Source organism: Anomalospiza imberbis, unplaced genomic scaffold (genome assembly GCF_031753505.1).
Source record: "Anomalospiza imberbis isolate Cuckoo-Finch-1a 21T00152 unplaced genomic scaffold, ASM3175350v1 scaffold_797, whole genome shotgun sequence".
Taxonomy (NCBI): domain Eukaryota; kingdom Metazoa; phylum Chordata; class Aves; order Passeriformes; family Viduidae; genus Anomalospiza; species Anomalospiza imberbis.
In genome coordinates this window covers 12,365-34,546 of record NW_027100412.1, presented here as the reverse complement: position 1 = coordinate 34,546, position 22,182 = coordinate 12,365, and the positions used below count along the sequence as shown (strand labels likewise).

General features: G+C 45.3%; 1 protein-coding gene across 1 annotated transcript in view; it reads left to right on the top strand.

Annotated features, from left to right (window-relative positions):
- Positions 1-590: 590 nt before the first annotated feature.
- The window catches only part of LOC137467804 (L-gulonolactone oxidase-like), a gene marked incomplete at both ends in the record, with an annotated part of 29,213 nt that continues 7,621 nt past the window's right edge, over positions 591-22,182 (top strand). Inside the window, 6 exons of the mRNA XM_068179222.1 lie at positions 591-798; positions 8,673-8,798; positions 10,802-10,896; positions 13,088-13,178; positions 17,826-17,894; positions 19,308-19,424. Of these exons, the coding sequence (XP_068035323.1) occupies positions 591-798; positions 8,673-8,798; positions 10,802-10,896; positions 13,088-13,178; positions 17,826-17,894; positions 19,308-19,424 (706 nt within the window). The remainder of the gene's footprint in view (positions 799-8,672; positions 8,799-10,801; positions 10,897-13,087; positions 13,179-17,825; positions 17,895-19,307; positions 19,425-22,182) is intronic.

Here is a 22,182-nt window from a genome sequence, read left to right as displayed (position 1 = left end):
CAATCCCGTTAAGATCCACTCCATCCCCTCCGCATCCCCACGGGACGATCCCGATCCCCAGCGGATTATCCCAATTCCCTCGGGATCCACTCGATCCCCGGGGGATCGCCCATTCACAATCCCCTCAGGATCCACTCCATCCCCTCCGGATCCCCACGGGATGATCCCGATCCCCAGCCGAGGATCCCGATCGCCCCGGGATCCACTCGATCCCCGGGGGATCGCCCATTCACAATCCCATTAAGATCCACTCCATCCCCTCCAGATTCCATTGGGACGATCCCATTCCCCACGGGGTGATCCCGATCCCCAGCGGATGATCCCAATTCCCTCGGGATCCACTCAATCCCCGGGGATCTCCCGTTCCCGATCCCGTTAGGATCCACTCCATCCCCTCCGCATCCCCACGGGACGATCCCGATCCCCAGCGGATTATCCCAATTCCCTCGGGATCCACTCGATCCCCGGGGGATCGCCCATTCACAATCCCCTCAGGATCCACTCCATCCCCTCCGGATCCCCATGGGACAATCCCAATTCCCTCGGGATCCACTCGATCCCTGGGGATCTCCCGTTCCCAATCCTGTTAGGATCCACTCCATCCCCTCCGCATCCCCACGGGACGATCCCGATCCCCAGCGGAGGATCCCGATCGCCCCGGGATCCACTCGATCCCCGGGGGATCTCCCGTTGCAGGCGCTCGGCCAATCCGGGGTGCGGTTCCAGAACTGGGCGGGGACCTACGGCTGCTGCCCCGAGCTCTTCTTCCGGCCCGGCTCCGTGCAGGAGATCCGCCAGGTGCGGCCGCCCTCGCCAAGGAAAAACCCGCGGGGCCCGGGCGGGTTTGGGGAGAATCCTGGTTTAGGATCGGGTTTGGGGATAATCCCCAGTTTAGGATCGGGTTTGGGGATAATCCCCGGTTTTAGGATCGGGTTTTCCTGGGGTAATCCCGGTTTAGGATCGGGTCTGGGGATAATCCCCGGTTTAGGATCGGGTTTTCCTGGGGTAATCCCGGTTTTAGGAACCATTTTTGGGATAACCCCGATGTTTTAAGATCGGGTTTTGGGATAATCTCGGGGTTTTTAGGATCAGGTCTTGGGACAAACCTGTTTTTTTTTAGGATCGGTTTTTGGGATAATCCCGATGTTCTAAGATCGGGTTTGGGGATAATCCCAATGTTTTAGGATCGGGTTTTCCTGGGGTAATCCCAATGTTTTAGGATCGGGTTTTGGGATAATCCTGGTTTTAGGATCAGTTTTTGTGATAATCCCGATGTTTTAGGATCGTTTTTTTTGGGATAATCCCGGTTTTAGGATCGTTTTTTTGGGATAATCCCGGTTTAGGATGGGGTTTGGGGATAATCGCCGGTTTAGCATCGGGTTTGGGGATAATCCCCAGTTTAGGATCGGGTTTTCCTGGGGTAATCCCGGTTTTAGGATCGGTTTTTGTGATAATCCCCGTTTTAGGATCGGTCTTTGGGATAATCCCGATGTTTTAGGATCGGGTTTTGGGATAATCCCAATGTTTTAGGATCAGTTTTTGGGAAAATCCCAATGTTTTAGGATTGGGTTTTGGGATAATCCCGATTTTAGGATAGGTTTTTTGGGATAATCACGGTGTTTTGGGATCGGTTTTTCCAGGACATTCCTGATGTTTTTGGATCGGTTTTTTGGGACATTCACGATGTTTTGGGATCACTTTTTTTGGGATAATCCCGGTGTTTTAGGATCGGTTTTTTGGGACATTCCCGATGTTTTGGGATCTCTTTTTTTGGGATAATCCCGGTGTTTCAGGATCGGTTTTTTTGGGACATTCCCGGTGTTTTGGGATCACTTTTTTTGGGATAATCCCGGTGTTTCAGGATCGGTTTTTTTGGGACATTCCCGGTGTTTTGGGATCGGTTTTTCCAGGACATTCCCGGTGTTTTGGGATCGGTTTTTTTGGGACATTCCCGGTGTTTGGGGATTGCTTTTTTTGGGATAATCCCGGTGTTTCCGGATCGTTTTTTTGGGACATTCCCGGTGTTTTGGGATCAGTTTTTTTGGAATCATCCCAGTGTTTTGGGATCGGTTTTTTGGGACATTCCTGATGTTTTGGGATCACTTTTTTTGGGATAATCCCGGTGTTTCAGGATCGGTTTTTTGGGACATTCCCGATGTTTTGGGATCACTTTTTTTGGGATAATCCCGGTGTTTTAGGATCGGTTTTTTGGGACATTCCCGGTGTTTTGAGATCACTTTTTTTGGGATAATCCCGGTGTTTTGGGATCACTTTTTTTGGGATAATCCCGGTGTTTTGGGATCACTTTTTTTGGGATAATCCCGGTGTTTTGGGATCACTTTTTTTGGGATAATCCCGGTGTTTTAGGATCCTTTTTTTGGGACATTCTCGGTCTTTTGGGATCAGGGGATAATCCCGGTGTTTCAGGATCGTTTTTTTGGGATAATCCCAATTTTTGGATCGGTTTTTTGGGACATTCCCGGTGTTTTAGGATCACTTTTTTTGGGACATTCCTGATGTTTTGGGATCGTTTTTTTTGGGACATTCCCTGGGTTTTGGGATCACTTTTTTTGGGATAATCCCGGTGTTTTAGGATCAGTTTTTTTGGGTCATTCCCGATGTTTTGGGATCGGTTTTTCCAGGACATTCCCGGTGTTTTAGGATCAATTTTTTGGGATAATCCCGGTGTTTCAGGATCCTTTTTTTGGGACATTCCCGGTGTTTTGGGATCGGTTTTTCCAGGACATTCCCGGTGTTTTGGGATCGGTTTTTTTGGGACATTCCCGGTGTTTTGGGATCACTTTTTTTGGGATAATCCCGGTGTTTCAGGATCGTTTTTTTGGGACATTCCCGATGTTTTGGGACCGGTTTTTCCAGGACATTCCCGATGTTTTGGGATCACTTTTTTTGGGATAATCCCGGTGTTTCAGGATCGGTTTTTTGGGACATTCCCTGGGTTTTGGGATCGGTTTTTCCAGGACATTCCCGGTGTTTTAGGATCACTTTTTTTGGGACATTCCCGATGTTTTAGGATCGGTTTTTTGGGACATTCCTGATGTTTTGGGATCACTTTTTTTGGGATAATCCCGGTGTTTCAGGATCAGTTTTTTTGGGACATTCCCGATGTTTTGGGATTGGTTTTTTCCAGGACATTCCCGGTGTTTTAGGATCAATTTTTTGGGATAATCCCGGTGTTTCAGGATCCTTTTTTTGGGACATTCCCTGGGTTTTGGGATCGGTTTTTCCAGGACACTCCCAGTGTTTTGGGATCACTCTTTTGGGATAATCCTGGTGTTTCAGGATCCTTTTTTTGGGACATTCCCGATGTTTTGGGATCGGTTTTTCCAGGACATTCCCGGTGTTTTGGGATCACTTTTTTTGGGATAATCCCGGTGTTTCTGGATCGGTTTTTCCAGGACATTCCCGATGTTTTGGGATCACTTTTTTTGGGATAATCCCCGGTGTTTCAGGATCGTTTTTTTGGGACATTCCCTGGGTTTTGGGATCGGTTTTTCCAGGACACTCCCAGTGTTTTGGGATCACTCTTTTGGGATAATCCCGGTGTTTTAGGATAGGTTTTTTGGGACATTCCTGGTGTTTTGGGATCATTTTTTTTGGGACATTCCCTGGGTTTTGGGATCACTTTTTTTGGGATAATCCCGGTGTTTTAGGATCAGTTTTTTTGGGTCATTCCCGATGTTTTGGGATCGGTTTTTTCCAGGACATTCCCGGTGTTTTAGGATCAATTTTTTTGGGATAATCCCGGTGTTTCAGGATCCTTTTTTTTGGGACATTCCCGGTGTTTTGGGATCGGTTTTTCCAGGACATTCCCGGTGTTTTGGGATCGGTTTTTTTGGGACATTCCCGGTGTTTTGGGATCACTTTTTTTGGGATAATCCCGGTGTTTCAGGATCGTTTTTTTGGGACATTCCCGATGTTTTGGGACCGGTTTTTCCAGGACATTCCCGATGTTTTGGGATCACTTTTTTTGGGATAATCCCGGTGTTTCAGGATCGGTTTTTTTGGGACATTCCCTGGGTTTTGGGATCGGTTTTTCCAGGACATTCCCGGTGTTTTAGGATCACTTTTTTTGGGACATTCCCGATGTTTTAGGATCGGTTTTTTGGGACATTTCCTGATGTTTTGGGATCACTTTTTTTGGGATAATCCCGGTGTTTCAGGATCAGTTTTTTTGGGACATTCCCGATGTTTTGGGATTGGTTTTTCCAGGACATTCCCGGTGTTTTAGGATCAATTTTTTGGGATAATCCCGGTGTTTCAGGATCCTTTTTTTGGGACATTCCCTGGGTTTTGGGATCGGTTTTTCCAGGACACTCCCAGTGTTTTGGGATCACTCTTTTGGGATAATCCTGGTGTTTCAGGATCCTTTTTTTGGGACATTCCCGATGTTTTGGGATCGGTTTTTCCAGGACATTCCCGGTGTTTTGGGATCACTTTTTTTGGGATAATCCCGGTGTTTCTGGATCGGTTTTTCCAGGACATTCCCGATGTTTTGGGATCACTTTTTTTGGGATAATCCCGGTGTTTCAGGATCGTTTTTTTGGGACATTCCCTGGGTTTTGGGATCGGTTTTTCCAGGACACTCCCAGTGTTTTGGGATCACTCTTTTGGGATAATCCCGGTGTTTTAGGATAGGTTTTTTGGGACATTCCTGGTGTTTTGGGATCATTTTTTTTGGGACATTCCCTGGGTTTTGGGATCACTTTTTTTGGGATAATCCTGGTGTTTTAGGATCAGTTTTTTTGGGACATTCCCGATGTTTTGGGATCGGTTTTTCCAGGACATTCCTGGTGTTTTAGGATCAATTTTTTGGGATAATCCCGGTGTTTTAGGATCGGTTTTTTGGGACATTCCCGGTGTTTTGGGATCGGTTTTTCCAGGACATTCCCGATGTTTCGGGATCACTTTTTTTGGGATAATCCCAGTGTTTTAGGATCGGTTTTTTGGGACATTCCCGATGTTTTAGGATCGGTTTTTTGGGACATTCCTGATGTTTTGGGATCACTTTTTTTGGGATAATCCCGGTGTTTTAGGATCAGTTTTTTTGGGACATTCCCGATGTTTTGGGATCGGTTTTTCCAGGACATTCCCGATGTTTTGGGATCACTTTTTTGGGATAATCCCGGTGTTTCAGGATCGGTTTTTTTGGGACATTCCCGGTGTTTTGGGATCGGTTTTTCCAGGACATTCCCGGTGTTTTGGGATCGGTTTTTTTGGGACATTCCCGGTGTTTGGGGATTGCTTTTTTTGGGATAATCCCGGTGTTTCCGGATCGTTTTTTTGGGACATTCCCGGTGTTTTGGGATCAGTTTTTTTGGAATCATCCCAGTGTTTTGGGATCGGTTTTTTGGGACATTCCTGATGTTTTGGGATCACTTTTTTTGGGATAATCCCGGTGTTTCAGGATCGGTTTTTTGGGACATTCCCGATGTTTTGGGATCACTTTTTTTGGGATAATCCCGGTGTTTTAGGATCGGTTTTTTGGGACATTCCCGGTGTTTTGAGATCACTTTTTTTGGGATAATCCCGGTGTTTTGGGATCACTTTTTTTGGGATAATCCCGGTGTTTTGGGATCACTTTTTTTGGGATAATCCCGGTGTTTTGGGATCACTTTTTTTGGGATAATCCCGGTGTTTTAGGATCCTTTTTTTGGGACATTCTCGGTCTTTTGGGATCAGGGGATAATCCCGGTGTTTCAGGATCGTTTTTTTGGGATAATCCCAATTTTTGGATCGGTTTTTTGGGACATTCCCGGTGTTTTAGGATCACTTTTTTTGGGACATTCCTGATGTTTTGGGATCGTTTTTTTTGGGACATTCCCTGGGTTTTGGGATCACTTTTTTTGGGATAATCCCGGTGTTTTAGGATCAGTTTTTTTGGGTCATTCCCGATGTTTTGGGATCGGTTTTTCCAGGACATTCCCGGTGTTTTAGGATCAATTTTTTGGGATAATCCCGGTGTTTCAGGATCCTTTTTTTGGGACATTCCCGGTGTTTTGGGATCGGTTTTTCCAGGACATTCCCGGTGTTTTGGGATCGGTTTTTTTGGGACATTCCCGGTGTTTTGGGATCACTTTTTTTGGGATAATCCCGGTGTTTCAGGATCGTTTTTTTGGGACATTCCCGATGTTTTGGGACCGGTTTTTCCAGGACATTCCCGATGTTTTGGGATCACTTTTTTTGGGATAATCCCGGTGTTTCAGGATCGGTTTTTTGGGACATTCCCTGGGTTTTGGGATCGGTTTTTCCAGGACATTCCCGGTGTTTTAGGATCACTTTTTTTGGGACATTCCCGATGTTTTAGGATCGGTTTTTTGGGACATTCCTGATGTTTTGGGATCACTTTTTTTGGGATAATCCCGGTGTTTCAGGATCAGTTTTTTTGGGACATTCCCGATGTTTTGGGATTGGTTTTTCCAGGACATTCCCGGTGTTTTAGGATCAATTTTTTGGGATAATCCCGGTGTTTCAGGATCCTTTTTTTGGGACATTCCCTGGGTTTTGGGATCGGTTTTTCCAGGACACTCCCAGTGTTTTGGGATCACTCTTTTGGGATAATCCTGGTGTTTCAGGATCCTTTTTTTGGGACATTCCCGATGTTTTGGGATCGGTTTTTCCAGGACATTCCCGGTGTTTTGGGATCACTTTTTTTGGGATAATCCCGGTGTTTCTGGATCGGTTTTTCCAGGACATTCCCGATGTTTTGGGATCACTTTTTTTGGGATAATCCCGGTGTTTCAGGATCGTTTTTTTGGGACATTCCCTGGGTTTTGGGATCGGTTTTTCCAGGACACTCCCAGTGTTTTGGGATCACTCTTTTGGGATAATCCCGGTGTTTTAGGATAGGTTTTTTGGGACATTCCTGGTGTTTTGGGATCATTTTTTTTGGGACATTCCCTGGGTTTTGGGATCACTTTTTTTGGGATAATCCTGGTGTTTTAGGATCAGTTTTTTTGGGACATTCCCGATGTTTTGGGATCGGTTTTTCCAGGACATTCCTGGTGTTTTAGGATCAATTTTTTGGGATAATCCCGGTGTTTTAGGATCGGTTTTTTGGGACATTCCCGGTGTTTTGGGATCGGTTTTTCCAGGACATTCCCGATGTTTCGGGATCACTTTTTTTGGGATAATCCCAGTGTTTTAGGATCGGTTTTTTGGGACATTCCCGATGTTTTAGGATCGGTTTTTTGGGACATTCCTGATGTTTTGGGATCACTTTTTTTGGGATAATCCCGGTGTTTTAGGATCAGTTTTTTTGGGACATTCCCGATGTTTTGGGATCGGTTTTTCCAGGACATTCCCGATGTTTTGGGATCACTTTTTTGGGATAATCCCGGTGTTTCAGGATCGGTTTTTTGGGACATTCCCTGGGTTTTGGGATCGGTTTTTCCAGGACATTCCCGATGTTTTGGGATCACTTTTTTTGGGATAATCCCAGTGTTTCAGGATCGGTTTTTTGGGACATTCTCTGGGTTTTGGGATCGGTTTTTCCAGGACATTCCTGGTGTTTTGGGATCGGTTTTTTTGGGACATTCCCGGTGTTTTGGGATTGCTTTTTTTGGGATAATCCCGGTGTTTCCGGATCGTTTTTTTGGGACATTCCCGGTGTTTTGGGATCAGTTTTTTTGGGATAATCCCAGTGTTTTAGGATCGGTTTTTTGGGAAATTCCCGGTGTTTTGGGATCGGTTTTTCCAGGACATTCCTGGTGTTTTGGGATCGGTTTTTTGGGACATTCCTGATGTTTTGGGATCACTTTTTTTGGGATAATCCCGGTGTTTCAGGATCGGTTTTTTGGGAAATTCCCGATGTTTTGGGATCGGTTTTTCCAGGACATTCCCGATGTTTTGGGATCACTTTTTTGGGATAATCCCGGTGTTTCAGGATCGGTTTTTTGGGACATTCCCGATGTTTTGGTATCAGGGGATAATCCCGGTGTTTCAGGATCGGTTTTTTGGGATAATCCCAATTTTTGGATCAGTTTTTCCAGGACATTCCCGATGTTTTGGGATCACGTTTTTTGGGATAATCCCGGTGTTTCAGGATCCTTTTTTTGGGACATTCCCTGGGTTTTGGGATCGGTTTTTCCAGGACATTCCCGATGTTTTGGGATCACTTTTTTTGGGATAATCCCGGTGTTTCAGGATTGGTTTTTTGGGACATTCCCTGGGTTTTGGGATTGGTTTTTCCAGGACACTCCCAGTGTTTTGGGATCTCTCTTTTGGGATAATCCCGATGTTTTGGGATCACTTTTTTTGGGATAATCCCGGTGTTTTAGGATAGGTTTTTTGGGACATTCCTGGTGTTTTGGGATCACTTTTTTTGGTATAATCCCGATGTTTTGGGATAATTTTTTTGGGATAATCCCGGTGTTTCAGGATCGGTTTTTCCAGGACATTCCCAATGTTTTGGGATCGGTTTTTTGGGACATTCCCGATGTTTTGGGATCACTTTTTTTGGGATAATCCCGGTGTTTCAGGATCCTTTTTTTGGGACATTCCCGGTGTTTTGGGATCAGTTTTTCCAGCACATTCCCGGTGTTTTGGGATCACTTTTTTTGGTATAATCCCGATGTTTTGGGATAATTTTTTTGGGACATTCCCGGTGTTTTGGGATCGGTTTTTCCAGCCCCTTCCCGGTGTTTTTCCCGCAGATCCTGGAGCTGGCGCGGCAGCAGGGGAAGCGGGTGAAGGTGGTCGGGGGCGGCCACTCCCCCTCGGACATCGCCTGCTCCGACGGCTTCATGATCCACATGGGAAAAATGAACCGGATCCTGGAGGTCAGAGCCGGAACATTCCGGAAAAATCCCTTCCGGAAAAATTCACCGCCAAAAAAAGCGGAAAAATCAAAGAAAACCGCGGAGGAATCGGCAAAAAATTCACCCAAAAATTTGAAAAAATTCAGCTAAAATCAGGGAAATATCCCCAAAAAATGCAAAAAAAAAGCCCCCCAAAAAATCAACACAAATTCAGCACAAATCGTGGGAAAAAATCCCCCCAAAAATCACCAAAAAATCACCAAAAAATAAAAATCACAAAAAAAAATCACCAAAAAATCCCAAAACATCCCCAAAAAAATCACCACAAATCACAAAAACATCCCCCCAAAAATTCCCCGAGAAAACCCCAAAAGCAATTCGGGAAAAAAAAAAAACAAAAATCCCCCCAAAATCCCGAAATGTCCAATAAATGTTCTGAAAAAATCCCCCCCAAAAAAATCCCCCATAAAAATCCCAAAACAGCAAAAAATTCCCTAAAAAAAGGCCTAAAAAATAATAAAAAAAATCCCCCAGAATTAAAAAAAATTCCCCAAAAATCCCCCCCAAAAAATCCCATAAAAATACCCAAAAACAATCTGAAAGAGAGACAGAAATCTGCTAAAAATTCCAAAACTTCCCCAAAAAAAATCCCAAAAAGCCCCCAAAAATCCCCAAAAATATAAAAAAATCCCCCCAAAAATACTTTAAAAAATCGTGAAAAAAGCTTTAAAAATTTTCTTTAAAATTTAAAAAAATTCCCAAAAAATCAGCACAAAGTCAAAAAAAATCCATAAAAACCCACCAAAAAAATCTTCAAAAAAATCGCCCAAATCAGCAGAAATTGCAAAAAAATACCCAAAAAAACCCCCAAAAAATGCCCAAAATCCCCCAAAAATCCAAAAATAATCAAAAAAAAAAAAATCCAAAAAAGCCCCAAAACAATCACCAGAAATCCCCAAAAATCCCAAAAAAATCCCCAAATAATTCTCCAAAAAAGCCCAAAAATCCCCAAAAATTCCCAAAGAAATCCCCAAAAAATCCGAAAAAAATCCCCCAAAAATTCCAAAAAACCACCAAAAAATCCCAAAGAAATCCCCAAAAAAATCCAAAAAATCCCAAAAAACCCAAAGAAATCCCCAAAAAAATCCCAAAGAAGTCCCCAAAAAAATCCCCAAAAAATCCCCAAAAAATCCCAAAAAATCCCAAAGAAATCCCCAAAAAATCCCAAAAAATCCCAAAAAACCCAAAGAAATTCCCCATAAAATCCGAAAAAATCTCCCAAAAATTCCAAAAAATGTCCTTAAAATTCCAAAAAACCACCAAAAAATCCCAAAGAAATCCCAAAAAAACCCAACGAAGTCCCCAAAAAATCCCAAAGAAATCCCCAAAAAATCTCAAAAAATCCCAATGAAATCCCAAAAACATCTCAAAAAATCCCAAAAAATTCTTAAAAATCCCTAAAAAATCCCAAAAAATCTCCCAAAAATTCAAAAAAAAAACCCACCAAAAAACCCCAAAGAATTCCCCAAAAAAACCCGAAGAAATCCTCAAAAAAATCCCGAAGAAATCCCAAAAATATTCCCAAAAAATCCCAAAGAAATCCCAAAGAAATCCCAAAAAATCCTAAAAAAAATTCTTAAAAATCCCTAAAAAATCCCAAAAAATCTCCCAAAAATTCAAAAAAAAAAAAAAACCCACCAAAAAACCCCAAAGAAATCCCCAAAAAATCCCCCAAAAATCTGCACAATATCCCCAAAAAATCCCAACAAATCCCAAAGAAATCCCCAAAAAATCCCCCAAAAAATCCCAAAAAATCCCAAAGAAATCCCAAAAAATCCCAAAGAAATCCCAAAAAATCCCCAGAAAATCTGCACAAAATCCCTGAAAAAATCCCCAAAAATCCCCAAAAATCCTCCAAAATCCCCCAAAAATCCCCCAAAATCCCCCAAAAAAACCCCAAAATCCCCAAAAAAAAACCCCAAAATCCCAGAAAACCCCCCAAAATCCGGGGTTTTTTGGGGCAGGTGGACAAGGAGAAGCTGCAGGTGAAGGTGGAAGGAGGAATTCTCCTGTCGGAGCTGCACCGCGAGCTGGACAAACACGGCATGGCGCTGGCCAAGTGAGCCAAGGGATTGGGATTGGGATTGGGATTGGGATTGGGATTGGGATTGGGATTGGGATAAACACGGCATGGCGCTGGCCAAGTGAGCCAAGGGATTGGGATTGGGATTTGGGATTGGGATGGGATTGGGATTTGGGATTGGGATTTGGGATCGGGAGCTGGACAAACACGGCATGGCGCTGGCCAAGTGAGCCAAGGGATTGGGATTGGGATTGGGATAAACACGGCATGGCGCTGGCCAAGTGAGCCAAGGGATTGGGATTGGGATTTGGGATTGGGATTGGGATTGGGATTGGGAATGGGATTTGGGATTGGGATTTGGGATTGGGAGCTGGACAAACACGGCATGGCGCTGGCCAAGTGAGCCAAGGGATTGGGATTGGGATTTGGGATTGGGATAAACACGGCATGGCGCTGGCCAAGTGAGCAAAGGGATTGGGATTTGGGATTGGGATTGGGATTGGGATTGGATTTGGGATTGGGAGCTGGACAAACACGGCATGGCGCTGGCCAAGTGAGCCAAGGGATTGGGATTGGGATTGGGATTGGGATTGGGATTTGGGATTTGGGATTGGGATTGGGATTTGGGATTGGGATTGGGATTGGGATTGGGATTGGGAATGGGATTTGGGATTGGGATTGGGATTGGGATTGGGATTTGGGAATGGGATTTGGGATTGGGATTTGGGATTGGGATTGGGAATGGGATTTGGGATTGGGATTTGGGATTGGGATTGGGATTGGGATTTGGGATTGGGATTTGGGATTGGGATTGGGATTTGGGATTGGGATTTGGGATTGGGATTGGGATTGGGATTGGGATTTGGGATTGGGATTTGGATTGGGACTGGGATTGGGATTTGGGATTGGGATTGGGATTGGGATTTGGGATTGGGATTTGGGATTGGGATTCGGATTGGGATTTGGGATTTGGGATTGGGATTTGGGATTGGGATTGGGATTGGGATTGGAGATTGGGATTTGGGATTGGGATTGGGGATTTGGGATTGGGATTTGGGATTGGGATTTGGGATTGGGGTCAGGATTGGGATTTGGGATTGGGATTGGGATTGGGATTGGGATTGGGATTTTGGATTGGGATTTGGGATTGGGATTGGGAGATGGATAAACACAGGATGGCGATGGGCAAGTGAGCGGCAGCGGGAGCGGGGTCGGCTTTGGGGTCAGGATTTGGGATTGGGGTTGGGATTGGGGTTGGGATTGGGATTGGATTGGGAGTGGGAGTGGGATTTGGATTGGGATTGGGAATGGGATTTGGGATTGGGATTGGGATAGGGATTTGGATTGGATTGGGATTGGAATGGGGTTGGGATTGGGACTGGGTTTGGGATTGGGATTGGGGTCAGGAATGGGATTGGGATTGGGCATGGGATCGAGTTTGGGATGGCATTGGGGTTGAGAGTGGGATTGGGATTGGTTTGGGATTGGGATTGCAATGGGGTTGGGATTGGGACTGGGACTGGGATTGGGATTGGGATTGGAGCTGGGATCGAGGTTGGGATCAGAATCAGGAATGGGATGAGATTGGGATCAGGTTTGGGATTGGGACTGGGGCCGGAATCGGGATTGGGATTGGGGTTGGGAGCTCAATAAACACAGAATGGCCCTGGCCAGGTGAGCAGGATCGGGATCGGGATCGGGATCGGGATCAGGGTGGGATTGGGATGGGAATGGGATGGGAATGGGATGGGAATGGGGATGGATCTGGGAATAGATCCAGGTGGGATCAGGATCTGGGAGGGGATCTAGGTCTGATCAGGATCAGGAATAGGAATGGAAATGGGAATGGATCCAGGTTGGATCGGGATCAGTAATGGATCCAGATGGGATCGGGAATGGATCTGGGAGTGGATCCAGGTGGGATTCAGGAATGGGAATGGATCCAGGTGGGATCAGGATCTGGGAGTGGATCCAGGTGGGATTCAGGAATGGGAATGGATCCAGGTGGGATCAGGAATGGATCTGGGAGTGGATCCAGGTCGGATCCGGATCGGGAATAGGAATGGAAATGGATCTAGGTGGGATCAAGGTCAGGAATAGGAATAAATGGGAATGGATCCAGGTGGGATCAGGACCAGGAATGGATCCAGGTGGGATCAGGACCAGGAATGGATCCAGGTGGGATCCAACGCTGGGAATTCTCATCCCGAGTTTTTCCCGTTCCCAGTTTAGGAGCCGTGTCCGAGGTGACGGCGGCCGGAGTCATCGGCACCGGGACCCACAACACCGGGATCCAGCACGGAATCCTGCCCACCCAGGTGGGATCCCAGCCCAGAATTCCGGGAATCCCGGGAATCCCGGGAATTCTGGGAATCCTGGGATCCAGCACGGAATCCTGCCCACCCAGGTGGGATCCCAGCCCAGAATTCCGGGAATCCCGGGAATTCTGGGAATCCCGGGATCCAGCACGGAATCCTGCCCACCCAGGTGGGATCCCAGCCCGGAATTCCGGGAATCCCGGGAATTCTGGGATCCAGCACGGAATCCTGCCCACCCAGGTGGGATCCCAGCTCGGAATTCTGGGAATCCCAGGAATTCTGGGAATCCCGGGATCCAGCACGGAATCCTGCCCACCCAGGTGGGATCCCAGCCCGGAATTCCGGGAATCCCGGGAATCCCGGGAATTCTGGGAATCCTGGGATCCAGCACGGAATCCTGCCCACCCAGGAGGGATCCCAGCCCAGAATTCTGGGAATCCCGGGAATCCCGGGAATTCTGGGAATCCTGGGATCCAGCATGGAATCCTGCCCACCCAGGTGGGATCCCAGCCCAGAATTCCGGGAATCCCGGGAATTCTGGGAATCCCGGGATCCAGCATGGAATCCTGCCCACCCAGGTGGGATCCCAGCCCGGAATTCCGGGAATCCCGGGAATTCTGGGATCCAGCACGGAATCCTGCCCACCCAGGTGGGATCCCGGCCCGGAATCCCGGGAATCCTGGGAATTCTGGGTATCCCGGGATCCAGCACGGAATCCTGCCCACCCAGGTGGGATCCCAGCCCGGAATTCCGGGAATCCCGGGAATCCCGGGAATTCTGGGAATCCCGGGATCCAGCACGGAATCCTGCCCACCCAGGTGGGATCCCAGCCCAGAATTCCGGGAATCCCGGGAATCCCGGGAATTCTGGGAATCCTGGGATCCAGCACGGAATCCTGCCCACCCAGGTGGGATCCCAGCCCGGAATTCCGGGAATCCCGGGAATCCCGGGAATCCCGGGATCCAGCACAGAATCCTGCCCACCCAGGTGGGATCCCAGCCCAGAATTCCGGGATCCAGCACAGAATCCTGCCCACCCAGGTGGGATCTCAGCCCAGAATTCCGGGAATCCCGGGAATCCCGGGAATTCTGGGAATCCCGGGATCCAGCACGGAATCCTGCCCACCCAGGTGGGATCCCAGCCCGGAATCCCGGGAATCCCGGGAATTCTGGGAATCCCGGGATCCAGCACGGAATCCTGCCCACCCAGGTGGGATCCCAGCCCAGAATTCCGGGAATCCCGGAATTCTGGGGAATGCCGGGATCCAGCACAGAATCCTGCCCACCCAGGTGGGATCCCAGCCCAGAATTCCGGGAATCCCGGGAATTCTGGGAATGCCGGGATCCAGCACAGAATCCTGCCCACCCAGGTGGGATCCCAGCCTGGAATTCCGGGAATCCCGGGAATTCTGGGAATCCTGGGATCCAGCACAGAATCCTGCCCACGCAGGTGGGATCCCAGCCCAGAATTCTGGGAATTCCGGGAATCCCGGGAATCCCGACACGCCCCAAAATCGGGGAATGCTCCAATCCCGCTCCAAATCCAACCAAAAATCCCCCCAAAAAACCCAAAAAATCCCCCAAAAAATCACCCAAGAAATCCCACATATCCCCAAAAAATCCCTTAGGAACCCCCAAAATCCCCCAAATCCCGCAAAAAATCAAAGAAAATCCCCCCAAAAAAACCAACCCCCCCCAAAAAATCCCAAGAAATCCCCCCAAAAAAGGAAAAAATCAAAAAAAAATCCCAGAAAAAAACCCAAAATCCCTCAAAAACCCCAAAATAACCTCAGAAAATCCCCCAAAATCCAAAAAAAAACTCCACAAAAAAATTCCTCAAAAATATCTCAAAACACCCCAACGAAGCCCTAAAATACCCCCCAAAATACCTGTAAGAAGTACCCATAAAGCACCCAAAAATCCCCAAAATCCCCAAAAAATCACCAAAAATCTCCCTTAAAAATCCCCAAAAACCCTCAAAAAATCCCAAGAACATCCTCAAAAATCCCCAAAAAATTCCCATAAAAAACCAAAAATAATCCCAAAAATCCCCAAAAAACACAAGAACATCCTCAAAAAATCCGAAAAACTCCTAAAAAACCCCAAAAAATTAACTTTAAAATTCCCTTTAAAAATCCCCAAAAAATCTTCAAAGAAACCCCGAAGTACCTGAAATATCCACAAAAAACCCCAAACAATCGCCCAAACATCCCTTAAAAAAACGACCAAAAGTGCCCCAAAAGTTCTCCCAAAAAACCAAAAAAAAATTACAAAAAATCAAAAAAAATCCCCCAAAAAATCCCCCCAAAAAAATCATCAAGAAAACCTCCCAAAATCGCCACAAATCCCCCAAAAAATCATCAAAAAAAGCCAGAAAAAAATTCCCCTAAAAAACCAAAAAAGAATCCCAAAAATCCTCAAAAAACAAAAAAATCCACCAAAAATCATCAGAAGAACCCAAAAAATCCCCTAAAAACAAAAAAAATCCCCAAAGATCCTCAAAAAATCCCAAGAACATTCTCAAAAAATCCCCCAAAAAATGCCCTAAAAAACCAAAAAAGAATCCCCAAAAAAATCCCCCAAAAATCCCAGGAACAACCTCAAAAAATCATCAGAAAAATCCCATAAAAATCCAAAAAAGAATCCCAAAAATCCCCAAAAAATCCCAAGAACATCCTCAAAAATCCCCCCAAAAATTCACCTAAAAAACCAAAAAAGAATCCCAAAAATCCCCCAAAAAATCCCAAAAATCCCCCAAAACCAAAAAAATACGCCCAAAAATCCCCAGGAAATTCCCCTAAGAAACCAAAAAAAATCCCTAAAAATCCCCAAAAAATTCCCCCAAAAATCCCCCCAAAAATCTCCTAAAAAACCAAGAAAGAATCCCAAAAATCCCTAAAAAATCCCAAGGACATCCACAAAAAATCCCCAAAAAATCCCCTAAAAAACCAAAAAATAATCCCAAAAATCCTCAAAAAACCAGAAAAACACCCCTAAAATCCCCAAAAAAACCAAAAAAGAATCCCAAAAATCCTCAAAAATTCCCAAGGGCATTCTCAAAAATTCCCCCAAAAATCCTCTAAAAAACCAAAAAAATCCCCAAAAATCCCAAAAAATTCCCCCAAAAATCCCCAAAAAATCCCAAGACTATCCACAGAAATCCCCAAAAAATCCCTTAAAAAACCAAAAAAGAATCCCAAAAATCCCCCAAAAACCAAAAAAATACCCCCAAAAATCCCCAGGAAATTCCCCTAAGAAACCAAAAAAAATCCCTAAAAATCCCAAAAAATTCCCCCAAAAATCCCCCCAAAAATCTCCTAAAAAACCAAGAAAGAATCCCAAAAATCCCTAAAAAATCCCAAGGACATCCACAAAAAATCCCCAAAAAATCCCCTAAAAAACCAAAAAAGAATCCCAAAAATCCTCAAAAAAACAAAAAAAAAATCCCCCAAAAAATCCCCAGGAAATTCCCCTAAGAAACCGAAAAAAATCCTAAAAAATCCCAAAAAATCCCAAAGAATTCCCCCAAAAAAATCCCCTAAAAAACCAAAAAAGAATCCCAAAAATCCCCAAAAAATCCCAAGAACATCCTCAAAAATCCCCAAAAAAATCCTGGAAATCCCAAAAAAAATCCTCAAAAAATGCCCCCAAAAAATTCCCAAAAATCCTCAAAAAATCCCAAGGACATGCACAAAAATCCCCCAAAAAATTCCCCTAAACAACCAAATAAGAATCCCAAAAAATCCCAACAACTTCCTCAAAATCCCCCCAAAAATCCCCTGAACAACCAAAAAAGAATCCCAAAAATCCCCAAGAAATCCCAAGAACATCCGCAAAAATCCCCCAAAAAATTCCCCTAAAAAACCAAAAAAGAATCCCAAAAATCCCCAAAAAAATCCCAAGGACATCCTCAAAAATTCCCCCAAAAATCCTCTAAAAAACCAAAAAAATCCCCACAAATCCCAAAAAATTCCCCCAAAAATCCCCAAAAAATCCCCTAAAAAGCCAAAAAAGAATCCCAAAAATCCTCAAAAAATCCCAAGAACATCCACAGAAATCCCCAAAAAATCCCTTAAAAAAACAAAAAAGAATCCCAAAAATGCCCAAAAAATCCCAAGAACATCCTCAAAAATCCCCAAAAAAATCCTGGAAATCCCCAAAAAAATCCTCAAAAAATGTCCCCAAAAAAATCCCAAAAATCCCCAAAAAATCCCAAAAATCCCCCAAAAAAAGTCAAAAAATGCCCCAAAAATCCCTAAAAATTTTCAAAAAATCCCAAGGACATCCTCAAAAGTCCCCCAAAAAATTCCCATAAAAAACCAAAAAAGAATCCCAAAAATCCCCAAAAAATCCCAAGAACATCCTCAAAAATCCCCAAAAAATCCCCTGAAAAACCAAAAAAGAATCCCAAAAAATCCCAAGAACATCCTCTAAAATCCCCCCAAAAATCCCCTGAAAAACCAAAAAATAATCCCAAAAATCCCCAAAAAATCCCAAGGACATCCACAGAAATCCCAAAAAATTCCCTAAAAAACCAAAAAAGAATCCCAAAAATCCCAAAAATCCCAAAATTTCCCAAATTCCCCCAAAATTTCCCCAAAATCCCCAACATTTCCCAACCCCCAGAAATGCCGGCTGTTGTCGCCAGGTGGTGGCGCTGTCGCTGCTGGTGGCCTCGGGGCAGATCCTGGAGTGCTCGGCCGGAGCCGGGGCTGGTGCCGGAGCCGAGCTGATCCGGGCTGCACCTGGGCTCCCAAAAATCCCCAAAACATCCCAGAAATCCCAAAAAAAATCCCCAAAAAATGCCCAAAAAATCCCTAAAAATCATCAAAAAATCCCAAGGACATCCATAAAAATCCCCCCAAAAATTCCCCTGAACAACCAAAAAAGAATCCCAAAAACTCCCAAGAACTTCCTCAAAATCCCCCAAAAAATCCCCTAAACAGTCAAAAAAATCCCCAAAAATCCCACAAAATTCCCAAGAACATCCTCTAAAATCCCCCGAAAAATGCCTTAAAAAACCAAAAAAGAATCCCAAAAATCCCCAAAAAATCCCAAGAACATCCTCAAAAATCCCCAAAAAATCCCCTAAAAAACCAAAAAAGAATCCCAAAAATCCCAAGAACATCCTCAAAAATCCCCAAAAAAATCCTAGAAAAACCAAAAAAGAATCCCAAAAATCCCCAAAAAATCCCAAGGACATCTTCAAAAATCCCCCAAAAATTCCCTAAGAAACCAAAAAAATCCCCAAAAATCCCAAAAATCCCCAAAATTTCCCAAAATCCCCAAAATTTCCCAACCCCCAGAAATGCCGGCTGTTGTCGCCAGGTGGTGGCGCTGTCGCTGCTGGTGGCCTCGGGGCAGATCCTGGAGTGCTCGGCCGGAGCCGGGGCCGGTGCCGGAGCCGAGCTGATCCGGGCTGCACCTGGGCTCCCAAAAATCCCCAAAAGATCCCAGAAATCCCCAAAAAAATCTCAGAAATCCCCCAAAAAAAAGTCAAAAAATGCCCCCAAAAATTCCCAAAAATCCTAAAAAAATCCCAGAAATCCCCCAAAAAATCCCCCAAAAATACCAGAAATCCCAAAAAAATCCCCAAAAAAATCCCAAAAATCCTCAAAAAATCCCAAGGACATCCTCAAAAATCCCCAAAAAAATCCCCCCAATAAATGCCCCAAAAAATCCCCCAAAAGTCTTCAAAAAATCCCAAGGACATCCTCAGAAATCCCCAAAAATTTCCCTAAAAAACCAAAAAAGAATCCCAAAAATCCTCAAAAAACCAAAAAAATCCACCAAAAATCTTCTGAAGAACCCAAAAAATCCCCTAAAAAAGTAAAAAGAATCCCAAAAATCCTCAAAAAAACAAAAAAAAATCCCCCATAAAATCCCCAGGAAATTCCCCTAAGAAACCGAAAAAAATCCACAAAAATCCCAAAAATCCCCAAAATTTCCCAAAATCCCCAAAATTTCCCAACCCCCCCGAAATGCCGGCTGTTGTCGCCAGGTGGTGGCGCTGTCGCTGCTGGTGGCCTCGGGGCAGATCCTGGAGTGCTCGGCCGACGCCGTTGCCGGTGCCGATTCCGACGCCGATGCCGACGCCGATTCCGACGCCGTTGCCAACGCCGGCGCCGAGCTGTTCCGGGCGGCGCGGCTGCACCTGGGCGCGCTCGGCGTCGTGCTGAGCGTCACCTTCCAGTGCGTGCCGAGCTTCCGCCTGCGCCAGCTCGCCTTCCCCTCCACGCTCGGCCAGGTACGGAGCGCCGGGACTGCTCGGGATTTCACCGGCAGCGCGGCGGAAAATCCCGGAATTCCCGCGCGGAATTTTCCCACCGGGGTGGGGAGGGGGGGGAAATTCGCGGAATTCCCCTCGAGGATGGGGGTGGGGGAAAGAAAAAATTCGGGAATTCCTGCTTGGAGTTTGCTCGGGAATGAGGGAAAAGATCTGGGGATTTCCTCAGGAATGGGGATGAATTCCTGGAATTTCAGCCAGAAAATTCCTTGGGAAGGGGGAAAAATTCCTGGAATTCCTACTCGGAATTTTTCAAGGGAACGAGGAAAAATTCCTGGAATTCCTGCTGGGAATTTCGGGGGGAATGGGGGAAAATTCCTGGAATTTCCTTGGCAATGGGGGAAAAACTCCTGGAATTTCCTTGGGAATGCAGGAAAAACTCTGGGAATTTCCTCAGGAATGGGGAAGAATTCCTGGAATTTCAGCCAGAAAATTCCTTGGGAAGGGGGGAAAAATTCCTGGAATTCCTACTCGGAATTTTTCAATAAAACGAGGAAAAATTCCTGGAATTTTCTCCGGAATTTCCTCAGGAATTTCCTCCAGAACCAGGAAAAAACTCTGGGAATTTCCTCAGGAGTGCGGGAAGATATCCTGGAATTCCTGCTGGGAATTTCTGGGGGAATGGGGAAAAATTCCTGGAATTCTCTCCCAGAATTTCCTCGGGAATGCGGGAAAAAACTCCTGGAATTTCCTTGGGAATGGGGGAAAATTCCCAGAATTTCCTTGGGAATGAGGGAAAAGCTCTGGGAACTTCCTCAGGAATGGGGACAAATTCCTGGAATTTCAGTCAGAAAATTCCTTGGGAAGGGGGAAAAATTCCTGGAATTCCGACTCGGAATTTTTCAAGGGAACGAGGAAAAATTCCTGGAATTCCTGCTGGGAATTTCTGGGGGAATGGGGGAAAATTCCTGGAATTTCCTTGGCAATGGGGGAAAATTCCCAGAATTTCCTTGGGAATGAGGGAAAAGCTCTGGGAACTTCCTCAGGAATGGGGAAGAATTCCTGGAATTTCAGCCAGAAAATTCCTTGGGAAGGGGGAAAAATTCCTGGAATTCCTACTGGGAATTTCTGGGGGAATGGGGAAAAATTCCTGTAATTCTCTCCCAGAATTTCCTTGGGAATGGGGGAAAAAACTCCTGGAATTTCCTTGGGAATGAGGGAAAGTTCCCAGAATTTCCTTGGGAATGAGGGAAAAGCTCGGGGAATTTCCTCAGGAATGGGGGAAAATTCCTGGAATTTCAGCCAGAAAATTCCTTGGGAAGGGGGAAAAATTCCTGGAATTCCTGCTGGGAATTTCTGGGGGAATTGGGGAAAATTCCTGGAATTCTCTCCCAGAATTTCCTCGGGAATGGGGGAAAAAACTCCTGGAATTTCCTTGGGAATGGGGGAAAAATTCCCAGAATTTCCTTGGGAATGAGGGAAAACCTCGGGGAATTTCCTCAGGAATGGGGGAAAATTCCTGGAATTTCAGCCAGAAAATTCCTTGGGAAGGGGGAAAAATTTCTGGAATTCCTACTCGGAATTTTTCAAGGGAACGAGGAAAAATTCCTGGAATTTTCTCCGGAATTTCCTCAGGAATTTCCTCCGGAATCAGGAAAAAATTCCTGGAATTCCTGCTCAGAATTTCTGAAGGAATGGGGGAGAATTCTTATCATTCTCATCCGGAATTTTCTTGGAAATGGGGAAAAAACTCTTGGAATTTTTTCGGGAATGAATAAAAATTCCCAGAATTCCTGCTCAGAATTTCCCACATTCCCAAAATCCTCCAGGACTTTTCCTCCAGCTTTTCCCAAAATCCTTTCCGGCTTTTCCTCCGTCCTCCAGGATTTTCCCTGGATCCTTTCCCACATTCCCAAATTTTTACCCACATTCCCGAAATCCTCCAGGATCTTTCCTCCAATTTTCCCCACATTCCCAAAATCCTTTCCCACATTTCCCAAAATCCTCCAGGATTTCCCCTGGATCCTTTCCCACATTCCCAAAATTTTTTCCCACATTCCCAAAATCTCCAGGATTTTTCCTCCTTTTTTTCCCACATTCCCAAAATCCTTTCCCACATTTCCTGAAAATCCTTTCCCTCCTTTTCCCAAATTCCTCCAGGATTTTCCCTGGATCCTTTCACACATACCCAAGTTTTTTACCCACATTCTCTAAAATCTCCAGGATTTTTCCTCAATTTTTTCCCACATTCCCAAAATCCTTTCCCACCTTTTCCCAAATTCCTCCTGATTTCCCCTGGATCCTTTTCCACATTCCCTGGATCCTTTTCCCATTTTTCCTGCCTCTCCCACCCCTTTCCCTCCATCATTCCCAACATTTTCCATCCTTTCCCACATTCCCAAAATCTTTTCCCACATTCCCGAAATCCTCCAGGATTTTTCTTCCATTTCTTCCCACATTCCGTGATTTTTTTTTCCCACATTCCCAAAATCCTTTCCCACCTTTCCTGGAAATCCTTTCCCAACTTTTCCCAAATTCCTCCAGGATTTTCCCTGGATCCTTTCCCACATTCCCTGGATCCTTTTCCCATTTTTCCTGCCTCTCCCAACCCTTTCCCTCCTTCCTTTCCCACTTTTTTTCCATCCATTCCCACATTCCTGAAATCCTTTCCCTCTTTCCCAAAATCCTTTCCCACCTTTTCCCAAATTCCTCCTGATTTCCCCTGGATCCTTTCCCACATTCCCTGGATCCTTTTCCCATTTTTCCTGCCTCTCCCAAC